This window comes from Coregonus clupeaformis, chromosome 19 (assembly GCF_020615455.1).
Source record: "Coregonus clupeaformis isolate EN_2021a chromosome 19, ASM2061545v1, whole genome shotgun sequence".
NCBI classification, from domain to species: domain Eukaryota; kingdom Metazoa; phylum Chordata; class Actinopteri; order Salmoniformes; family Salmonidae; genus Coregonus; species Coregonus clupeaformis.
In genome coordinates, this window is record NC_059210.1 from 57,110,712 (window position 1) to 57,126,763 (window position 16,052).

The 16,052-nt window shown below is 47.5% G+C and overlaps 2 protein-coding genes and 1 long non-coding RNA gene across 3 annotated transcripts in view; all 3 read left to right on the forward strand.

Annotated features, from left to right (window-relative positions):
• Nucleotides 1-1,424: 1,424 nt before the first annotated feature.
• Nucleotides 1,425-2,878, forward strand: LOC123481392 (NADH dehydrogenase [ubiquinone] 1 alpha subcomplex subunit 12-like). The gene is made up of 4 exons (XM_045205175.1): nucleotides 1,425-1,538; nucleotides 1,929-2,011; nucleotides 2,240-2,327; nucleotides 2,575-2,878. The coding sequence occupies exons 1-4, from the start codon at nucleotides 1,450-1,452 to the stop codon at nucleotides 2,747-2,749; spliced, it is 435 nt and encodes a 144-aa protein (XP_045061110.1). The 5' UTR covers nucleotides 1,425-1,449; the 3' UTR covers nucleotides 2,750-2,878.
• A 373-nt stretch (nucleotides 2,879-3,251) lies between these two features.
• LOC123481393 lies at nucleotides 3,252-7,320 on the forward strand. Its single transcript, XR_006657083.1, has 3 exons — nucleotides 3,252-3,359; nucleotides 3,712-3,790; nucleotides 7,283-7,320. It is a non-coding gene; the product is annotated as an uncharacterized LOC123481393 (long non-coding RNA).
• Nucleotides 7,321-15,911: 8,591 nt separating this feature from the next.
• The window catches only part of LOC121579016 (transmembrane and coiled-coil domain protein 3), a 43,378-nt gene continuing 43,237 nt past the window's right edge, over nucleotides 15,912-16,052 (forward strand). Inside the window, exon 1 of the mRNA XM_041893307.2 lies at nucleotides 15,912-16,052. This exon is cut by the window's right edge and continues 45 nt beyond it. The gene's annotated coding sequence lies outside the window, so the exon portion shown is untranslated.

Here is a 16,052-nt window from a genome sequence, read left to right on the forward strand (position 1 = left end):
TTAAGTCAAAACTAACTAGGCCACTCAGGAACATTCAATGTCGTATTGGTAAGCAATTTGTCTTTTAGGTTATTGTCCTGCTGAAAGGTGAATTTGTCTCCCAGTTTCTGTTGGAAAACAGACAGACAGGTTTTGCTCTAGGATTTTGCCTGTGCTTAACTCTATTCTATTTATTTTTATCCTAAAAAACTCCCTAGTCCTTGCCGATGACAAGCATACCCATAACATGCTGTAGCCACCACCATGCTTGAAAATAGGTGGTACTCAGTGATGTTTTATGTTGGATTTGCCCCAAACATAATGCTTTGTATTCAGGACATAAAGTTAATTTCTTTGCAGTTTTACTTTAGTGACTTATTGCAAACAGGATGCATGTTTTGTAATATTTATATTCTGTACAGGCTTCCTTCTTTTCACTCAGGTTAGTATTGTGGAGTAACTACAATGTTGTTGATCCATCCTCAGTGTTCTCCTCTCACAGCCATTAAACCGTAACTGTTTTAAAGTCACTATTATTGCACACAGGTTGAGTCCATGCAACTTATTATGTGACTTGTTAAGCACATTTTTACTCCTGAACTTAGGCTTGCCATAACAAAGGGGTTGAATACTTATTGACTCAAGACATTTCAGCTTTTCATTTTTAAATAGTACATTTACACATTTTAGTCATTTAGCAGAGCTCTTATCCAGAGCAACTTACTGTTAGTGAGTGCATACATTTTTTCATACTGGCCCCCCGTGGGAATCAAACCCACAACCCTGGCGTTGCAAGCGCCATGCTCTACCAACTGAGCTACAGGAGGCCTGTTGTACACATTTCTACAAACATAATTCATTTTGACATTGTGGTGTATTGCGTGAAGGCCAGTGACACAAAATCTGTAACGCAACAAAATGTGGAAAAAGTCAAGGGGTGTGAATACTTTCCGAAGGCACTGTCTGTAAGACTTTTTTAAATGTATTACTATTATCCATATTTTGGTAGCATTCTATTATAACTAAATAGTATGTCATTACATTTAGCTTCTAAAGAGACTTGAAACAGGACAGTTAGCTTCTTGAATGTTTCTATAATAGTCATCACATTTTGCTCCCAAGTAAGAGACACTTGAGAAAAGACTGTTAGCATGGTTGTAAAATGTTGTATTATTTTTATTTATTTATTTTATTTACAATCGGTTACCCGACCTGTCATCAAATTGTTTTCTCAATATTGAGACACTTCAAAATGGACAGTTAGGTGGTAGCATTTTCTTACTACGGCGTACTCCGTCTATCATCACAGAATAGAAGAGAAACCGTGCTTGAAACTGCTTGAAATGCTGTTCATAGACTACTGTTATGCTTGAAACATTGGGCGGAACTATTGTGGACCGGGGAGCGTTTCAGCACGAATGTATTTACATGTACAACAGTGTCCGATGCCCAAATCAGTCCCGTCTGAAAATGGCGGAGTATATACATGTCGTTCGAAGGGCTTTGGGACAGTTAGGAGGTCACGGTGGTGTGAAAGGCTTATTTGTTCAGTTATTCAGGTCAGTATAAGAGCGATATAACAATTATGTGCTTTTTAATCTATAGAGGTGGTTGTCGTTACTTTCAATGCATTTACTCGAGAGAAATAAGCGTGTTCCCGGTCGACAGGCAACCTGCTAACTAACTTGCCTTACCTAACTACCTACCTAGCTAACTACTGTAGCTGGCAAACAAACAGACTCACTGCTCTGTTTAAAAGCTCACGCTCTGTTGAATATTCATTTAAACTAATAAAAAAAGACCAGTGTTTTAACATGGAACTGTTTCAAGGCTACTTGATTGTGTGATCTCTGATCTGTATCCAGTCTGACAAATTAGACATAGTGCTAGTGGATGGACTAGCTAGCTAGCTAGTTATCTAACTTGTGGTGACTGTGTTTTTGTTACAGGGCAAATGATGTGAAAACGGGAGCGCTGATTGGCGTGGACAAGTATGGAAACAAGTACTTTGAGGACACACGCTACTTTTTTGGTAAGGTTAAACAGACTGCTCATATTACCAGTAATGGCCTTAGGCTATGTATTGCAGTGACAATCATCATATTATCTCTGAATGTAGTTAGCGTAGACATTTTAATATTTTCCATATGGGGTTGATTGGTCAGACTATGGGGAAATCAAGTAATAGAGGTGTGGTAGAGAGGGCTGTTAAAGACCTGTAGTGTACCCAGAGTAACACCTCTCCTCCTCTCCTTGTCAGGTCGTCACCGCTGGGTGATTTACACGACGGAGATGAATGGAAAGAACACCATGTGGGAGGTGGATGGCAGCATGGTGCCCGCTGAATGGTAAATACATCTTACTTAGTTTGACACAGGTAGAGTTGCCTCTATCTCAGTGACTGGGCCATTGCCATGTTGGAGATACTGGCCTAAAGTTATGGATATGGAATTGTAACAGATCTGGGTGGTACTCATTGAGTTGATGTACTGGTGTCTTAATTATGTTTTTACTGTCTACGAACCTTCTATTGATGAACTAGCCTATTGATGAAATGAGTACCTGATGCTAACTCCCAATCTTAAATCTCCTCAGGCATCGTTGGCTGCACTGTATGACAGACAACCCCCCCACCACACACCCCCCTACGCCCAAGAAGTTCCTGGCGGAGGTCCACCAGTTCAACGTGAGTGGTTCGGCCCAGGCGTACGTGCCCTACTCCACCACCCGCAAGAAGATCCAAGAGTGGGTGCCCCCCAAGGCTCAGTGACCCAGCTGTGACCCAACCTGACCTTCAACCTCTGACCCGTGACCTTGTTCTGTAAATGAAGAGTGTGATTTCCTGTGTGTGCGTTCACCAGAGCATCTTTGCTTCTAAATAAAATCTAATCTATATGGACACTGACTCAGTCGTTATGTGTGAAACTGTGGGCTGTTATGTGACTAGTTGGCTGACTAATGACCAGCTCTCCACGAGTCTGACAAAAATGTTAGCAACATGAGTTTGTTTGAGAGGTTTTTTAAGACTGACTGAGACTGGCCCATTGCTGAGGGGCAGATTATAAGGTAATATTTTTCCCAGTTTCTCTGAGGGTGTTAGTCTGATTTGTGTGTGTGTGTTGCTGACAGCAGGATATTGCTGAGCTGAGAAAAGTCTGCAGTATTTCACATGGGGTTACTAGGAGCATGTCTGTGCTGATTGGCTATCAGATGACCATCACATCAGGGTGGTAGAATGGGCAGGGTGTCACATTCACACAGGCAGACAGACACTCACACTCCCAGCTCCTGTCCCTCTATCCTCTCAGGGACTCTGCTGCGCTATGAGTGGTGAATTGACTCTTCTCGGCTTGTGGCCCATTCTGGACTACTGACTAAAGGTAAAAGTTATATCAAAGCCATATGCAATATATAAGCAGTGTTTCTCAATCTAGTACCAATCTGTGAGTTGGGCAGACAATTCTCCACTGTGAATGTGAAGTCAAGACCATAGTTTGACCATCCTCGGTGGTGCAGAAAAGAAATACTGTGTTAGTCCCTGGGGAATCTTTTCATATGGCGTTTAAGTAGATCTTTGACCATAGCACTGGAAAAAATGCAGAGTTTATCTACTTGTAGGTGTCATAATAGCTATTCTACTGTAGTCTGTACCATAGTAAGGACATTCATATTTTCAGAAGCAGCTTGTTTACTCAGGGTTTACCGGTATGCTAACGCCGCCTTTGCTTCCAGCGGTCCAGGCTGTTAGATGAGAAGGTTTACGCTATCAACGCTATTTGGCCATGGGGTCAGTGAAGAGGAAGAGGATGAGGTCAGTCTCTCTATCCCTTTCTATGGCTGTTTGAATCATTTTTAAATGCTCCCTCACTGAACTGACATTACTTCAGTGGTTACTTGAAGGGAGAGAGGAAGGAAGGATGCATGTTAAAGATCCAATGCAGCCTTTTTTATCTCAATATAAAATCATTTCTGGGTAACAATTAAGTACCATACTGTGATTGTTTTCAATTAAAATGGTCCAAAAAAAAAGAAGAAGCTTATTTTTATTAATAAATAAAAAAATATAAACTTTGTTTTTACAACTTTTTATTTTGTTGTATTTCTACACACATTTTACATATATGGCACTTTTTTTATTTATTTTTACAGTAGTTACATAGCAATAATAAAGTAATTTGATATTTTGATATCTAGATAGATAGTACTTATACATTATACATAGTGTTTTCAGTCAACTATTATAGAACATGAGCTTTTAAACCCACCCCTCAGCAACTCTCAGTCCATCCCACCTATCTCCATAAACCGCCCTCTTATGATTTCCATGTGCCGTGTATTTTTCAACTGTGCTGTGATGTTTCACATAAATTCTGAACCTGTCTAATCGCATAGTATATACAGATTGTAAGATACATATTTTTACTAAAGGTGTTATTATATTGTTGATTGACGATGGTTTTCCAAATCTCCCAACAGTGCTATTTGGAGGGTTAATTTGAGATAATTGTTATGATTTTCCAGCCATTCTTGAACCTGTTACCATAAACATGAGTTGGGAGGGGAACATTTTCAACTAGCTGTTATTGGCAGAGAGGTTTGGAACTATCTTTCTTATTGGTCTAGTAACTAATTTACCAACTGGTGATGTCACCAGGCAGGCCAAAACTGCATCCCACCAAAACATGCTGAAATTTCAGGCGGTCTTTTCAAAAAGCTCTTACACTAAAAGGGCATTGTCATAATTTTCACAATTTCACAGTATTATTCCAACCTCATTGTGTGGAAATATATATAAAACACAGGAATATCACGTTTTTGAATGCACTGGGCCTTTAAAGAGTTATTGGAAAGGGGCCACATCATTTTCTCCTTTATGCTTTCCATCACTCTCAGGAAGACCTGTATTGTCTGATCCATCCACCTGGGGTCACTGTGTCCCCTGATTTATTCTGCCATTGAAGTCATAGTCGGCATTCCACTCACACCTCAGCTATACCAAAATTCAGTCAAATGAAATTCATGAGCACTTGGCTGTTGTTGAGAAGCTCTTTGTTGATGTGAAATAACATTTGGAGTCAGCAGTTCTAGAATGGGACGGGCTATCATTTGGAAGCTAGTCACATACAGTGAGGGAAAAAAGTATTTGATCCCCTGCTGATTTTGTATCTTTGCCCACTGACAAAGAAATGATCAGTCTATAATTTTAATGGTAGGTTTATTTGAACGGTGAGAGACAGAATAACAACAACAAAATCCAGAAAAACGCATGTCAAAAATGTTATATATTGATTTGCATTTTAATGAGGGAAATAAGTATTTGACCCCCTCTCAATCAGAAAGATTTCTGGCTCCCAGGTGTCTTTTATGCAGGTAACGAGCTGAGATTTGGAGCACACGCTTAAAGGGAGTGCTCCTAATCTCAGCTTGTTACCTGTATAAAAGACACCTGTCCACAGAAGCAATCAATCAATCAGATTCCAAACTCTCCAACATGGCCAAGACCAAAGAGCTCTCCAAGGATGTCAGGGACAAGATTGTAGACCTACACAAGGCTGGAATGGGCTACAAGACCATCGCCAAGCAGCTTGGTGAGAAGGTGACAACAGTTGGTGCGATTATTCGCAAATGGAAGAAACACAAAAGAACTTCAATCTCCCTCGGCCTGGGGCTCCATGCAAGATCTCACCTCATGGAGTTGCAATGATCATGAGAACGGTGAGGAATCAGCCCAGAACTACACGGGAGGATCTTGTCAATGATCTCAAGGCAGCTGGGACCATAGTCACCAAGAAAACAATTGGTAACACACTACGCCGTGAAGGACTGAAATCCTGCAGCGCCCGCAAGGTCCCCCTGCTCAAGAAAGCACATATACAGGGCCGTCTGAAGTTTGCCAATGAACGTCTGAATGATTCAGAGGAGAACTGGGTGAAAGTGTTGTGGTCAGATGAGACCAAAATCGAGCTCTTTGGCATCAACTCAACTCGCCGTGTTTGGAGGAGGAGGAATGCTGCCTATGAACCCAAGAACACCATCCCCACTGTCAAACATAGAGGTGGAAACATTATGCTTTGGGGGTGTTTTTCTGCTAAGGGGACAGGACAACTTCACCGCATCAAAGGGACGATGGACGGGGCCATGTACCATCAAATTTTGGGTGAGAACCTCCTTCCCTCAGCCAGGGCATTGAAAATGGGTCGTGGGTGGGTATTCCAGCATGACAATGACCCAAAACACACGGCCAAGGCAACAAAGGAGTGGCTCAAGAAGAAGCACATTAAGGTCCTGGAGTGGCCTAGCCAGTCTCCAGACCTTAATCCCATAGAAAATCTGTGGAGGGAGCTGAAGGTTCGAGTTGCCAAACGTCAGCCTCGAAACCTTAATGACTTGGAGAAGATCTGCAAAGAGGAGTGGGACAAAATCCCTCCTGAGATGTGTGCAAACCTGGTGGCCAACTACAAGAAACGTCTGACCTCTGTGATTGCCAACAAGGGTTTTGCCACCAAGTACTAAGTCATGTTTTGCAGAGGGGTCAAATACTTATTTCCCTCATTAAAATGCAAATCAATCTATAACATTTTTGACATGCGTTTTTCTGGATTTTGTTGTTGTTATTCTGTCTCTCACTGTTCAAATAAACCTACCATTACAATTATAGACTGATCATGTCTTTGTCAGTGGGCAAACGTACAAAATCAGCAGGGGATCAAATACTTTTTTCCCTCACTGTAGGCACCAGGATGGGGACCGGGGGACAATCTCATAAAAATCCTGAGTAATCTTTTGGCGCCTTGCGGCAGAGCTTTATCACCTTTACTGGAAGGTGTTTGAATTGACTAGAGTGTTTAAATGTGTTTCCAACTTGTCTCTCAGTGGGTTGAAGCTCCTGGTGCTAAAGATCTAAGGGATTAGTATAGAGGGTTTAGGGTTTATCGGAACCTGCTGTGAAGTAACACGAGTCTGCCTTGTTTGGTTGGTTAGGTATTGTAACGATCCCGGCAGTCTGAGTCGGGTCCTGTCTGGTGACTAGTGTTTCTGTTCGTGATCTCCAGTTTCCCGAGGGTTCGGGAACGCTCCGGGGAGCGCTCTTGTTTTCCGCACCTGCATCCCATCAGCAATCTGCACACCTGGTCCTGATCATCACCCTTCTTAGGCTCTGGCCTAACATCCAGTTCCTGCCGGATCGTTAGCCATGAACAGTATGTTTGTCAGCGTATCAGCCTCTAAGCTACTAGTGTTAGTTTTGTTGTTTTGCACCTTGTTGGCTTGCCGTGTACTTACCTCCGTTTGTTTCTATCTGCAGTCTCTCACCCGGAACCTTCTCCCAACCTCTGCCTGATGGTCGGCGGCTGCCGAGCCATTACCGGACCAACCACTGCACCCTCAACAACCCATCCACGCCACCCGCTCTGTGCCCTGGATTATTCAGCCTCACTCGGGAATCTGTTAAATAAACACTCACCTTTGTCTCAACGTACCTTGTCCTGGTCTGCTTCTGGGTTCTGGCTTAGTAAACCGTGACAGAACGATCCGGCCAGTAATGAACCCAGCGGACCTGGACTCTGTTCGCCATGCCATTACCCAGCAGGAGAAGATGTTGGGCCATCATAGCACGGTACTACAGGAGATCGCGTTGTCAGTTCGGAACCTTTCTACCGGTCTGACGGAGGTCCAGAACCAACGCAAGTGTCCGGTGGAGGATCCACTACCGGTTTCACCCATCTCGCCTGCCGCTTCTGAAGTTGTGTCCCTCCGTGAGCCCAAGGTTCCGACGCCGGATAAATATGAGGGGGAGCTGGGAAGATGCCGTTCCTTCCTTATGCAGTGTGGATTAGTGTTCGATCTACAGCCCTACTCTTATGCCACAGACAAGGCTAGGATAGCCTTTGTGATTGAGTTGCTGCGTGGTCGAGCGCTGGAGTGGGCGTCAGCCGTTTGGGAACGACAGGATCCCTGCATGGCTTCATACCAGGGTTCACGGCCGAGATGAGGAAGCTCTTCGACCATTCCGTCCGAGGGAGGGGACGCAGCTAGGCGCCTGTTTTCACTTCACCAAGGAACTCGCAGCGTGGCCGACTTCGTGATCGAGTTCAAGACGTTGGCTGTGGAGAGTGGGTGGAACGAGGAGTCTCTGCAAGCGGCCTTTTACCAGGGTCTGTCGGAGCAGCTCAAGGATGAGTTGATCTCCTATCCGGAGCCTAGTGACCTGGACAGCTTGGTAGCCTTGTCGATTCGGGTGGATAATCGAGTCCGAGAGCGAAGGAGGGAGAAGCAATGGGGTCCGTCCAATCGATCAGCTTCTCAGTTCCCAGTCGGGTCGGGTGGTGGACCAGAACACGTCGATCATTCTCCACCACAAAGGATTAGTGGAGAGGACCTCTCTCCCGATTCTGAACCCATGCAAGTGGGGCGGCACGGGTTAACCAAGGAGGAGCGTCAACATAGACGTAAGACCAACTGCTGTCTCTACTGTGGTCGCTCGGGACATTACAGCTCCACTTGTTCCCGGCGGTCGTCAAACTGCCCGGCTCGCTAAAGTTGGGAGGACTTTTAGCGAGCCAGTTTCAACCTCTCAGTACCTCTGTCAGACCCCGTTTCCCGGCTACCCTTGTGAACAGGAATCAAAGCTTAGCGATTAACGCTTTTATCGATTCAGGTGCCGATGGAAGCTTTCTTGATGCCGAGTTGGTGGAACAGCTGGGGCTTTCCAAGGAGCAATTGCCGGAAGCCATTGAAGCGACCACTCTGAACGGCAGTAGTCTGGCACGTATCACGATGAGGACTGAACCGGTTAAGATGCGGCTGTCGGGGAATCATTCTGAGATGATTTCATTCTTCATTCTGCCGTCTTCCCATGTTCCTCTGGTCCTTGGATACCCCTGGCTGAAGGAACACAATCCCACGTTCGATTGGGTGACGGGCAAGGTAACGAGTTGGAGCCTTGATTGTCATGCTAACTGTCTCAAGACTGCCTGCCCCCATTCGGTTCCCAGTCAGGTGATTGAGGCTAAACCCCCAGATTTGTCCCTGGTTCCCGAGACATATCACGATTTGGGGGAAGTTTTCAGTAAGCAGAAGGCTCTGTCACTCCCTCCCCACCCGACCATATGATTGTGCCATCAACCTGTTCCCGGGAGCTGTCTACCCCAAAGGAAGGTTATACAGTATCTCCCGACCTGAACGTGAGGCGTTGGAGACCTACATCAAAGAGTCCCTAGCGGCTGGTCTCGTTCGTCCCTCGTCATCACCCCTGGGGGCAGGATTCTTCTTTGTGGGTAAGAAGGATGGCTCTCTTCGACCGTGTATTGATTATCGGGGGGTTGAATGCCATCACGGTCAAGAACAAGTATCCCCTGCCCTTGATGAGTTCTGCCTTCGACTCCTTACAGGGTGCTACGGTATTCACCAAGCTTGACCTACGCAATGCGTATCACATGGTCCGGATCAGAGAGGGGGACGAGTGGTTGACGGGTTTCAATACACCGATGGGTCACTTCGAGTATCAGGTGATGCCGTTTGGACTGACCAATGCTCCAGCGGTATTTCAGAGTATGGTGAACGACGTCCTGAGAGATATGATCGGTCTCTTTGTGTTTGTTTACCTGGATGACATTCTGATCTTCTCGAAGGAACCTTCCGACCACGTCCAGCATGTCCGGCAGGTTCTGCAGCGATTGTTGGAGAATCGCCTGTTCGTAAAGGGCCGAGAAGTGCGAGTTTCACGCCCACACGACATCCTTTCTCGGGTACATCATCTCCAGGGGAGAGATTAGGATGGACCAGGAGAAGGTTAGAGCGGTTCTGGAATGGGCCCAGCCCGGTACGAGATTGCAGCTCCAGAGATTTTTTGGGGTTTGCGAATTTCTACCGCAGATTCATCCGGGATTACAGCCGTGTGGCCGCTCCGTTAACTGCCTTGACTTCCAGTATCAGGACCTTCAAGTGGAATCCGGAGGCGGATCGAGCGTTTCTGGATTTGAAGAGGCGATTCACCAACGCACCGATTCTCTCTCAACCGGACACGGCCCGTCAGTTCGTCGTTGAGGTGGGCCGCGTCTGATGTGGGAGTTGGCGCCATCCTGTCGCAGCGATGCTCCACGGACAGTAAACTCCATCCCTGCGCCTACTACTCTCGTCGCCTTTCGCCTGCGGAGAGGAATTACGATGTGGGTAACCGGGAGCTTCTCGCGGTGAAACTTGCCTTGGAGGAGTGGCGCCACTGGTTGGAGGGGCGGAGCAATCGTTTATTGTCTGGACTGACCACAAGAATCTTGCTTACGTGCAATCGCTAAACGTCTCAACTCCCGTCAGGCCAGGTGGGCGTTGTTTTTCGGACGATTCAAGTTTTTCCCTGACGTTCCGACCTGGATCTAAGAACGGCAAGGCGGACGCCTTGTCCCGGATGTTCTCCAAGACGGAGGAGAGTGGGTCCAAGATCGAGACAATTCTCCCCGGAACTGCGTCGTGGGAGCAGTTATGTGGAAGATTGAGGAGGAGGTGCTGGCGGCCCTTCGGACTCAGCCCGGTCCCCGTAACGGTCCACCCGGTCGGTTGTTTGTGCCTGAGTCGGTTCGTCCTGCTGTCCTCAAATGGTCCCACGCCAGCAAGATGGCTTGTCACCCTGGCGTGGCTCGGACAATGGCGTTTCTTCGCAGACGTTTTTGGTGGCCTGCCATGGCCGAGGATACTCGGGGTTTTGTTGCTGCCTGTCCAGTGTGTGCGCAGAATAAGAGTACCAATCGGCCCAGCTCTGGACTACTTCACCCCCTTCCTATTCCCCGGCGACCATGGTCGCATCTGGCCCCTGGACTTCGTCACTGGGTTGCCCGCTTCTGAGGGGAACACGGTCGTTCTGACTATCGTGGACAGATTCAGCAAGTTCGCCCACTTTGTGCCAATTGCCAAGCTTCCCTCTGCCTCGGAGACGTCCGAGATCCTGGTTAGGGAGGTTTTCAGGGTCCACGGTTTGCCCAGTGATATCGTTTCCGACCGTGGCCCTCAGTTTACCTCTGCTGTCTGGAAGTCCTTCTGTTTGGCCATTGGAGCTACAGTCAGTCTCACATCTGGTTTTCACCCCCAATCCAATGGTCAGGCGGAGAGAGCCAACCAGAAGATGGAATCCACGCTACGCTGTCTGGTCTCTTCCAACCCCACCTCCTGGGTCTCTCAGTTGCCTTGGGTTGAGTATGCCCACAATACTCTCCCTACATCTGCCACTGGGATGTCTCCTTTCCAGTGCCTGTATGGCTACCAACCTCCCCTGTTCCCTTCTCAGGAGAAGGAGCTCTCAGTGCCTTCTGTTCAGGCCCATATTTCGGTTGCCACCGGACCTGGCATCGGGCCAGAAAGGCACTCCTTAGAGTTTCGGACCGGTATCAGCTCCAGGCGAATCGTCGCCGGATCCGCTCCCACCTATACCATCGGAGATAGGGTTTGGTTGGCCACACGGGATCTTCCGTTACGGACTGAGTCTAGGAAGTTGTTACACGGGTTCATTGGTCCGTTTGTGGTGGAGAAGGTGATCAATCCAGTGGCAGTTCGACTCAAACTACCGAGGACGCTCAGAGTCCATCCCACCTTTCATGTCTCCTGCCTCAAGCCTGTCTTCCTCAGTCCTCTGTTGCCTCCTCCGCCTCCTCCTCCTCCTCCTCGGATGATCGGAGGTGGTCCTGCCTACACGGTGCGTCGCATCATGGATTCCAGACGGCGGGGCCGGGGTTTCCAGTATCTCGTGGACTGGGAGGGGTATGGCCCTGAAGAGAGGAGTTGGATTCCGCGGCGACAGGTCCTAGATGCTGACCTCATCAGTGACTTCTACCGCCTCCATCCTGGCGCTCCGGGGAGTCCGCCCGGTGGCGTTCGCCGGAGGGGGGGTACTGTAACGATCCCGGCAGTCTGAGTCGGGTCCTGTCTGGTGACTAGTGTTTCTGTTCGTGATCTCCAGTTTCCCGAGGGTTCGGGAACGCTCCGGGAGCGCTCTTGTTTTCCGCACCTGCATCCCATCAGCAATCTGCACACCTGGTCCTGATCATCACCCTTCTTAGGCTCTGGCCTAACATCCAGTTCCTGCCGGATCGTTAGCCATGAACAGTATGTTTGTCAGCGTATCAGCCTCTAAGCTACTAGTGTTAGTTTTGTTGTTTTGCACCTTGTTGGCTTGCCGTGTACTTACCTCCGTTTGTTTCTATCTGCAGTCTCTCACCCGGAACCTTCTCCCAACCTCTGCCTGATGGTCGGCGGCTGCCGAGCCATTACCGGACCAACCACTGCACCCTCAACAACCCATCCACGCCACCCGCTCTGTGCCCTGGATTATTCAGCCTCACTCGGGAATCTGTTAAATAAACACTCACCTTTGTCTCAACGTACCTTGTCCTGGTCTGCTTCTGGGTTCTGGCTTAGTAAACCGTGACAGGTATAGTGTGTTTAGGATATCAGAGCTGTGTCACTGGTGTTTTAGCTAGTGTCGCTGAGTCATCATTTGTGTAAATGGAGTAAAATTGCATCTGAGTTAAGTGAGATGACTTGCACTGCCATGGCGATACTTCCTTGTGGCTAATGATAAGGTCAGTGAACACTCAACTCTTCTCTCATCTCGCTCTCCATTTTCTCTCTGCAACTCTCTCTCTCTCTCTCTCTCCTCTCTCGCTTCCCTCTCTCTCTATTCCAATCTCTCTATTCCTCTGTGTGTGTGTGTGTGTGTGTGTGTGTGTGTGTGTATAATGAGGTGGCAGCTGTGTTGGTGGTGATGCCAGCTGGGCACCAGAGGGAATATAGGGGCTCATTTTCGAGCAGGTGCATCCCTCTCCCCTCTGCCCCCTGGTACCCTCATCCCTCTTCCCTCATCTCACCACCTGTCTGTCCCATTCTATCCCTTCTGAGCACACTCCCTCTTCTTTTCACTCCCTCTGTTTCTGCTTCATTCTCTTTCCTTATCACCCCTATACTCTCCTTCCTCCCCCACTCCTCACTTTGTCTCTTCTGTTGTTCCTTCTCTCCATATCTTATTCATGTCTGTATTCCTCTGGAGATGATATATGATGTGTCTGTAGTATCTCCTGGACAGGGAGACAAGCCTCCCGACGCTGTAGATGTTTAATGGGTGAGAGGGGGCGGGGCGTCAAATCTTTTATTTGTAGGGTTTTCAGGTCTTTAGACTTCCTCTTGAGCACAGTGCTGTAAAAATACCTCCGGCCCTGTTGTGTTCACCTCCCCTGTGTGTCTCAGCTCTTAATTGGCTCTGAGAGAGACAGGAGAAAAGGACACACTGTATGGTTCTCAGAGACAAGTGGGCTTAGCCTTAGTGAATGATAGTTGGGAGGGTATATTTGAATATGTGTGGGAGTGGGAGCAGAGCCCAGTTGCGTTGAGACACACACACCACACACACTCACACACACACACACACACACACACACAGAGGCCTGGGCCAGCTGTTATGTAGGGCTGTGCAGATTAACGTCTCTGTCTGAACGTATTCACCACTGAGACAGAGCAGGGGGAGAGATTACTTCACTAACAGATTACTTCACTAACTTTCCTCCCGAGTGGCGCAGTGGTCTAAGGCACTGCATCACAGTGCTAGCTGTGCCACTAGAGATCCTGGTTCAAATCCAGGCTCTGTCGTAGCCGGCCGCGACCGGGAGACCGCTGGGGCGGCGCACAATTGGCCCAGCGTCGTCCAGGGTAGGGGAGGGAATGGCCAGCAGGGATGTAGCTCAGTTGGTAGAGCATGGTGTTTGCAACGCCAGGGTTGTGGGTTTGATTCCCACGGGGGGAAAAAAAAAATATTATGTATGCACTCTACTAAAAATTTGAAAACTTTACCAATTCTATACCGACAGCAGTATATGGAGGTCCTGTATTCCCTCCCTCCCTCCCTCACCTAACCTGTGGGACATCCCTACTACAGTGGGGGGGAAAGTATTTAGTCAGCCACCAATCGTGCAAGTTCTCCCACTTAAAAAGATGAGAGAGGCCTGTAATTTTCATCATAGGTACACGTCAACTATGACAGACAAAATGAGGAGAAAAAATCCAGAAAATCACATTGTAGGATTTTTTATGAATTTATTTGCAAATTATGGTGGAAAATAAGTATTTGGTCAATAACAAAAGTTTCTCAATACTTTGTTATATACCCTTTGTTGGCAATGACACAGGTCAAACGTTTTCTGTAAGTCTTCACAAGGTTTTCACACACTGTTGCTGGTATTTTGGCCCATTCCTCCATGCAGATCTCCTCTGGAGCAGTGATGTTTTGGGGCTGTCGCTGGGCAACACGGACTTTCAACTCCCTCCAAAGATTTTCTATGGGGTTGAGAGTTGGAGACTGGCTAGGCCACTCCAGATCCTTCGTTGCCCGGGCGGTATGTTTGGGATCATTGTCATGCTGAAAGACCCAGCCACGTTTCATCTTCAATGCCCTTGCTGATGGAAGGAGGTTTTCACTCAAAATCTCACGATACATGGCCCCATTCATTCTTTCCTTTACACGGATCAGTCGTCCTGGTCCCTTTGCAGAAAAACAGCCCCAAAGCATGATGTTTCCACCCCCATGCTTCATAGTAGGTATGGTGTTCTTTGGATGCAACTCAGCATTCTTTGTCCTCCAAACACGACGAGTTGAGTTTTTACCAAAAAGTTCTATTTTGGTTTCATCTGACCATATGACATTCTCCCAATCCTCTTCTGGATCATCCAAATGCACTCTAGCAAACTTCCGACGGGCCTGGACATGTACTGGCTTAAGCAGGGGGACACGTCTGGCACTGCAGGATTTGAGTCCCTGGCGGCTTAGTGTGTTACTGATGGTAGGCTTTGTTACTTTGGTCCCAGCTCTCTGCAGGTCATTCACTAGGTCCCCCCGTGTGGTTCTGGGATTTTTGCTCACCGTTCTTGTGATCATTTTGACCCCACGGGGTGAGATCTTGCGTGGAGCCCCAGATGGCGGGAGATTATCAGTGGTCTTGTATGTCTTCCATTTCCTAATAATTTCTCCCACAGTTGATTTCTTCAAACCAAGCTGCTTACCTATTGCAGATTCAGTCTTCCCAGCCTGGTGCAGGTCTACAATTTTGTTTCTGGTGTCCTTTGACAGCTCTTTGGTCTTGGCCATAGTGAAGTTTGGAGTGTGACTGTTTGAGGTTGTGGACAGGTGTCTTTTATACTGATAACAAGTTCAAACAGGTGCCATTAATACAGGTAATGAGTGGAGGACAGATGAGCCTCTTAAAGAAGAAGTTACAGGTCTGTGAGAGCCAGAAATCTTGCTTGTTTGTAGGTGACCAAATACTTATTTTCCACCATAATTTGCAAATAAATTCATTAAAAATCCTACAATGTGATTTTCTGGATTTTTTCCCCTCAATTTGTCTGTCATAGTAGACGTGTACCTATGATGAAAATTACAGGCCTCTCTCATCTTTTTAAGGTGGGAGAACTTGCACAATTGGTGGCTGACTAAATACTTTTTTTCCCCACTGTACCTCTCAGCCTGCTGTTCTGGTTGCTGATTGGCCTCAGAGGTAATGAATGATTGCTGTGGTGAAGCGTGCCCGGGCACGCCAAGGAGGGAGAGGGAGAGGGAGAGGGAGGGGGAGGGTGATAAGAATCAGAGACCTCAGGCTGGGGTTGGTTACTGCCTTATAAGGGCGTCTCTCCCAACCCCTCAGGAACTCAGGAACAGGGCAGAACCATGCAGAACAGAACAGTACAGAACAGACTGCTGAAGCACCTCAGGACAGAACAAGACAGCAGTTCAGTAGCGCCTGGTGCGGAAGGGAACAGTGGCTCTGTGTGTGTGTGTGTGTGTAGGAATGTATCCTTGGATTTGTAGGGTGTTGGTTAGGGAAGTCCGAGCCGGGCCTTGTGACAGCACATCTTTATCTCCACTGACAGGAAGGAAGGGCTTTCACCAGAGCCAGAGGGAAACCACACACACACTCCTCCCCCAGTGGCTGTTCCTCTAAAAGGCTGCCAGCTCTTTGATTATCACTGAGCATCTTCTGAAGCTCGTAGGAATGAACTTTGACTTCACACACTCTGACCCTTAACCCTGAGGAAGAGGAGAG